The sequence below is a fragment of the Pteropus alecto genome, unplaced genomic scaffold (assembly GCF_000325575.1).
Source record: "Pteropus alecto unplaced genomic scaffold, ASM32557v1 scaffold101, whole genome shotgun sequence".
Taxonomy (NCBI): domain Eukaryota; kingdom Metazoa; phylum Chordata; class Mammalia; order Chiroptera; family Pteropodidae; genus Pteropus; species Pteropus alecto.
Window position 1 is genome coordinate 3,723,154 of NW_006432945.1, and position 7,258 is coordinate 3,730,411.

The 7,258-nt window shown below is 46.7% G+C and overlaps 1 protein-coding gene across 2 annotated transcripts in view; it reads left to right on the forward strand.

Moving 5' to 3' along the window:
- ATF3 (activating transcription factor 3) overlaps nt 1-6,936 on the forward strand; it is a 12,183-nt gene extending 5,247 nt beyond the window's left edge. For both annotated transcript variants that reach the window (XM_006907708.2, XM_025043959.1), the window contains exons 2-4: nt 895-1,138; nt 4,188-4,295; nt 5,474-6,936. In XM_006907708.2, coding sequence (XP_006907770.1) covers nt 899-1,138; nt 4,188-4,295; nt 5,474-5,671 — 546 coding nt within the window. In that variant the 5' untranslated portion in view covers nt 895-898 and the 3' untranslated portion in view covers nt 5,672-6,936. The remainder of the gene's footprint in view (nt 1-894; nt 1,139-4,187; nt 4,296-5,473) is intronic.
- Nucleotides 6,937-7,258: the final 322 nt, after the last annotated feature.

A 7,258-nucleotide genomic window follows, 5' to 3' on the forward strand; every position in this document is an offset into this window, starting at 1 on the left:
GGGACAGAGCGACAGGAGACTCAGTCCCTGTGCTGCACAAGCTCTCAGCTATTTGCCAGATGAAGACTGAGACTGAGAGAGCTCAGGTCGCACTGCTCCTTAGTGCCAGAACCAGTCCTGCTCCCCTTTGGCCCCCAGACCAAGTCTCTCCAGACACTACAGGGCTGAACAAGTCCTCCAGACGAGGTCCAAGTTCTTAGCACCTCACTTTTCTTTACTCTGAGGTCTTTGCTTCACTAACCTCAACTTTACAAAGGGGCTACTAGTCCCTTGTCACCTGTATCCCCATCTCTCATCCCCTGCTGGCTCAAAGAAACAAACCTACCACAGTCACCATCCTCACTCTCATTTACTTGGATCCGACTTCCTAAGGCAGAAGTTAAGATATATTTGCTAAATTCAGGAGTCCCCCACTCTTTGCTTTGTAAACTTCCACTGATTGACAGATCTAACTTGATTTCAGATACCAAGTTCCTTTTCGAAAAAGAGACTGGAAATGGAGTTACATAATAGTTTCGCTGTGGTTTTTTATTTTTTTAATTTTTTTTTTTATCTTAATGTCCTTCCTCTTTCATTACTGTTTGAGGCTACATTTGCATTTATGCACACCAGCCCAAACTAATGCTTTTGTGAATTCAAAATAGCCTGAAATGCCACCCCTGATAAACTTCAATAGGCATTTTATCCATATCACTGAGCTGTATATTTTAAGAACCTGTTTTACTCAAGCTGAGGGTGGCATGAAATGGAAAAAAAAAAAAAGAGAGAAGAAGCTGAGGGCTGACGGGACTTCTGCCTGGGTCGGGGCTTGGGTTGGAGGTCGCAGGTGTGGGAGAACTTGGTCCCACTGCTCCCAAATCCCTGAAGTAGTTTGGGTTTCGATGTGTCTTTCAGCAAAATGATGCTTCAACACCCAGGCCAGGTCTCTGCCTCGGAAGTCAGTGCCTCTGCCATCGTCCCCTGCCTGTCCCCTCCTGGGTCACTGGTGTTTGAGGATTTTGCTAACCTGACACCCTTTGTCAAGGAAGAGCTGAGGTTTGCCATCCAGAACAAGCACCTCTGCCACCGGATGTCCTCGGCCCTGGAGTCAGTCACTGTCAGCAGCAGACCTCTCGAGATGTCAGTCACGAAAGCCCAGGTAGGTTCTGTCACAAGTGTCCGTTCCTTTGGCGCTTATCGCACACCTGCACACCTACCGCATGCCAGGTGTGCTCTAGGAAGGGGGCTGCAGCACGAATAAAACAAAATCACTGCCCTCAGGAAGCTTACTTTCTACTGGGAGGAGACAGAAAATACACAAAAGAAGTGAATCCGCAATATGAGCAACAGGCAGAAGAGAAAAATAAAGCAACAAAAGGGAACTGAGAGCGGAGTAGAGGTGGGGGTGCTGTTTTAAATCAGGAGGTCAGGAAAGCTTTCACCGATAGAATGGCCTTTGAGAAGGGATTCGAAGGAGGAGAAGGAGGGGCCTGAGTAGCTGACAAAAGAGCCAGAAGAAGGACACTGAGTGGGGAGTGTGCTTGGTGCATACGAGGAGTAGCGGTGGTCCATGTGGGTGGAGAACAAGGGAGGAGCTGAGGTAATGGGGTGGGAGGCAGATCATGCTGGGTCTTATGGACTGTTATATAGATATGGCTTTACTCAGAGTGAGATGGGAAGCCACATGGGTACAAGATGGGGGTGTTTCACGCTTACTTAACTGGCATGAACATTGCCTTTGGGCAAGGAATAGTGGCACTGGCCAAAAAGGAACTGGGTTTTAAAGGAAGTTTGTTAAGAATATGATGCTCTAGAAGGGGGGTGGGGATAATAATAACTTCACTATAGGACTGATCTAAGGGTTAATGAGATTACATTTGTTAAGGGTCCAGCAGAGGAGCTGAGTGATAGCTCAGTGACTGATAGTTGGGACTATCGTGTGATGCTCCATCCATAAGGCATCATTAGGGGCATTGGAGGGGCATTGGCTGGGCCCTAACCAACCTGAGGGGAGGTCATAGGTACCCAGTGCAATACTGGACAGTGCAGGGTGGATCATGGGACACTCAAGGGAATTTTTAATTTTCTAATTAAATATCCTGAGATAATAGGATGCAATGGAAGTAGTAGGATCCCCGTAGAAGGGAGGAGAACATTTTGGAAGGATAGTTGGAGGGTTCTCCAAAGGAAGAAGCAGACAACCTGCTTTGTGGAAACACTTCTTAAAGCCACCCAACCCATCTGTAATCCTGTGTTCATCAAATGACCTTCTGATGTTAGATAGGTCAGTTTAACAAGCAGATTTTCCTCCTGGAGAGAGTATGCACCAACTGACCTACTTGAATGTTCTGGTCCCCTTGGTTGCTGTAATTCTCAACTTAAAATGAGACACGGAGCCTGTGAAACCCATAGGCACCCTGTGCGTTCGGGTCACTTTAGCACGGAGAGGACACAGGATGAGCCGAAGGCCTGGGTTTACATCTGGATTTTGTAGCCTGCTGGTCTACTGACCAGGAGCTGGTGATTCCTGGGCACATTAGTACTGGCCACTATTACTATTATTTGTTGGTTGAATTCCTCATTTCCACATTAATAAACTGAGGAGACTGAATTAAATGGCCTTTAGAAAGGCTTTTCCACATCTGAGTGTGTGACTCTGAGTTTTGCTCTACTTTCTAGTACTTCGTCATATGAGAAAACCCCAAATTCTCCCCTACCTATCCAAAGCATATCTGTAGGGTTGTAAAGGAAATACTAGAGTTGCTGAGTTCTTGATGAAGACACCAATGGTGAGGTTAATAATAATAATAATAATAATAATAATAATAAGAAGAAGAAGAAGAAGAAGAAGAAGAAGAAGAAGAAGAAGAAGACATAGTGCTGACTATAAGCGAAACACTGTACAAAACACTTTACATATGTTCACTAATTTGACTCTCATCGCAATCCTATTAGGTAGGTGAGATTATTGATCTCATTTTACAAAGAGGGGCATTGGCTGGGCCCTATGAAGAGCATGGTACCTTATTCAAGGATCAGAAGAGCATGGTAGCTTATTCAAGGTCTCACAGGTGGTGAAGCTAGGATTAAAGACAGTTTAGTCTAAACCCAAATTTCTGCCTGTGTGGTTCTCTGATCCAGGATGTAAAAGATGGAATTTCTCTCACCTTATTTCCCTCTTGGGCTTTGTTTTTCTAAATTGCAAGGCCTTCCATCTCAGTCCAAGCAAAGTCAGTGTCATCTAATCCAAAAGGATGAGTATTAAGTCAGATGTGTGTTGATTATGGCAAGCCAGGGTCTCTTTGGTTTGAGGTCTGGTTCCCATGCCCTTTTCCACTGTCTAGAGCAGTGACAAGTGACACGACAAGTCTTGATATGAGCAGCCTAACTATCACCCACACAGCCCACCACGAGTGCTTCACCCCAGCTGGACTCTGAACTCTAAGCCAGGTCCAGCAGCCGAACTTCGCCGATCAAGTCAGATCCGAGTGAACTTGCAGAGGATCAGATCCTAAAACAGGACAGGGTTTTGTTCTCTGTGGAGCCCTGGGGCTGGCTTGGAGTGGGCAGAGAGGAAGAGATCAGTATTTAATTGGAGGATGAATCAGTGGATGGTTCTAGTTCACCATCCACCTTTGGCACCAAGCCGTAGGCTGTAATGCCACTTTGTTTGGGAACAGGCTTGAGTTCCTCTTCTCTAGGAGTACCACAGGCTTCTCCTGAATTCAGGAAGGAGGTGCTCTGGTGCTCCGAAGGAAGATGGAGACGAATGGGGCTGCCCTTGGGTCTTGAATGAAAGAGGCAGAGGAAGAGGGTGGCGCGGTGATGTTCTTGAACCCATTCCTGGTTCTAGGGGAAAGAACGTATTAACCACGCAGAATCTGTTTCCTGATCTAAATGACCGCTGTGATTATCAATTTGAATATCAAACTCTTATTTCAAAATGCATTTTTAAAATAAGCTAGATTTTAATTTACCAATATTGCCAATATAATTTAAACTAACAGGTTTTGCTTTTCATCATTCGTTCTCAAGGGCACATGTGTGGGAGAGGTTTCATGCAGAAGGCTGGGGCTTTACTCCTTCCGGGTCCTCTAGCATCAGGACTCCCCTGGTTTGCCAGTTTTTGCTGGCAATAAAGGGCAGTGTATTTGAGGTGGGCTGCATTTCTTGCCTCCCATTAAGCACGTGCCTTTTGAATCGGACAGGTAGCCCCTGAAGAAGATGAAAGGAAAAAGAGGCGACGGGAAAGAAATAAGATCGCAGCTGCCAAGTGCCGAAACAAGAAGAAAGAGAAGACAGAGTGCCTGCAGAAAGTGAGCGCCTTCTCGCCTCGCCCCTTCCTCTTGCTCATGCCCGTCCCCCACCGACCTCATGTCACTGTCGGAAGGGGAGTTAAAAAGCCCCCTACCCAGAAGTGTTTTCCCCAAGAAGGGCGTTGTAGCTGGGTAGCAGAAATGCCAGTGGCTAAATGAAGAGGTAACAAAGCTGTTAGCACAATGAATGTGGCTCTGGATGTGTAAAAAGCAGGTGTGTGAATTAAAAATCACAGCAGTCTCGGCCAGTCTGTACAAGTCCAGCAGCTTCCAGGCTGCAGGATATGTCAGCGCAGTTAAAGAGGTTTGCTCGTTTTCCTGAGAGACGGACGAAGCTGCCAGCTCTCATTTGGCTCACTATGAAAAGCCTTTAATTAATCGCTTCAAACAAGTTATTTCCTTAATCCACAAGCAGTGGTTACACTTTTTTTGGTGTTCCCGTGTAGTTCTTAACTCTGCAGCCCTTCTTCTTGGCTCATCCAATAGTGTGAGCTCCTGGCTGCATTCAGGCAGCATCCCGTCCTGAAGGGAACTGAATCTGTGGTGGGCGAGGTGGCCCACAGTGCAGTCTTGCCAGTGATCATGTCCCTTCCCCTAAGTGTGGACAGGCCAGGGCAGAGTCTTCACGCAGGTTCCACAGGTCCCCCAAGCGTTCTGTTGATTGCTGTAGGGAGTCAGTGAAAATTAAGACATTTTGTGTGTTGCCATATGTATTCTTTCTGGGGAGACGGGCATCTCAATGAAATTAGTGACTCACAAAAGACTAAGCACCATGAGTCTGAATTTCTCCCCAGCCGCCAAGGCCCTTGCGAGTCCAGATGACCTGCATGTGGGCTGTTGGACTCATGCAGAGGAGATCTCTGAGCGCTTGGTTCTGTTGCAGCTTCATTACTATCAGAGTCACAACCCGACTTAGTCTTGAGTGCAAACTCGAAGGCATCTCTGAAGAAGCCTCTAAGTTTAAAGGCTTCTCCAGGGTCTGGATTCTCCCAAACCTAATGCTGCTGTCCCTGCTTTGTGGGGCACTGTAGCAGGAGTCCAATGGCTTTCCTCTGCAGGCCATTCCCAGCTTGATGAGCCCCGACATGTCCCAGGTGCTGCCCCACCTCCTGGCCACCCCCTCCCCGCCTTGCTGGATGTTGGTTCTATTCCTAATAACTCTGTCGCTTGTCCCCCAGGAGTCAGAGAAGCTGGAGAGTGTGAATGCAGAACTGAAGGCCCAAATTGAAGAACTCAAGAATGAGAAGCAGCATTTGATATACATGCTCAACCTTCATCGGCCCACGTGTATTGTCCGAGCTCAGAACGGGCGGACTCCAGAAGATGAAAGAAATCTTTTTATCCAACAGATAAAAGAAGGAACATTGCAGAGCTAAGCAGCCGTGGTTATGGGGACAACTGGGGAGTCCTCATCAAATCCTCCTTCTACATCCAAAACCCTGCAGCCATTGGAGATCTGACTCCCTGTGCACCTCTCAAATCCCAGCAGCAAAGACCCCTGGAAGCGGGAGGGCTCAGTGGCCCAGCTGGGCCTCTCCATTCTGCCCTGAGTGGACTTCGGACCAGAGCAAGGGCATCTTTTGCCTCAACTCCAGGATCTAGGCCTTAACATACCAGCCATTCTTGGATTCTCCAGATGGCCCCACGTTAGGGCCCTGCCTGCCTTTCGTATGGATTCTACAAAAACCAGGACGCCCACCATTAAGAGTCATGCAGAACAAGTATCTGTTCCTTGGGTGGGTGGGGTAGGGCCACCTCCTCCGCTGCCACTGTCATGGTCACTTTAAGGGAAGTGGAGTGAGAATGGCTTTTAGCAAAGTTGTGCAATGGCCACGGTTGTGCTTCTAGCAAATACGCTGTTATTTACAGGAATTACTGTGTGCAAGGTGTTTGTTTCATAACTAGGCGTTGTGCTCTCCCGATGTTTGTTCCTACAACACTGGTGTGACTTTTTCGTGACTTCCCTCAGATCTCATTTCTGAGAGTTTGGGGGGGATATCACCAGGCGTAGTGTCTTACAAAATGTTCAGGTGTCCAGAAGAGCATGTCAGCTCCAGGAGAGCAGAATTCGGCTGGCCGGCGGTACAGTCTTGTGCCAACGGAGAAGCCCTCCTTTCCTTGGCACCCAGGCATGAACGTAAAATTCATGTGCACGGCTGCAGGTCCTCTGTTGCAAACTCAGTCACAATGTCGCAGGAGGAAAGCAGTTAGTCCACCGTCCACAGAGTTAGGACTCTTGCTCAGTGACAGGTCAGGAGTTATTTCTAGGCGGGAAGAGCCAAAGAATATTCCATTTTCCTTTTCTTGCAGTTGAAAACCACATTCAGTGGAGACTTGTTTGAAGCTAGGTGATGCCTAGGCTTTCACATGATTGGATGTTAATGGCATTGTTTTTGTCATGCAGATGTTTGTAGAAATCTGGCCCAGAGCATTGACAGATGTGAGAGGTCATTCACACTGGCCACAAGGACTCTGGTTACTGTCTGTTTAAATTCTGACATTTCTGTGAAATCCTCAGAGTGTTTAATCTTACGCAATAGTATCATTACAATTTTCTGTAAGAGAAAATATGACTTATTTATCCCAGTATTGCTAACCTGTCAATATAATAAATATTGGAACCAAGATATGGTAAACTTAAGTGTTGTGCTGGTCTCTGTTCTTTTTAATCAGTTGGTTGTTGAGATCTAGTCACTTCCCACCCCTTTCCTCTCCTTGGGTTGGAGAGAGGGTTATTTAGCTTTAAAGATTCTCCAAGTGCTCTCCTTTGTTCTTTGGGGTGCCACTAGCTGAGACAATTGACTTTCAATCCTGTTCTTCAGTCTGTGGCATCTGATATTCAATTTCTCATTAAAAATCCTTGGAACACAGCACCAAGTAAATCCTTTAGGCCAACTGTTTGGTTAAAACAGAATTTTGTTATAAAATCTGAATTGCTAAATACCTCAACTATCCGTTTATCT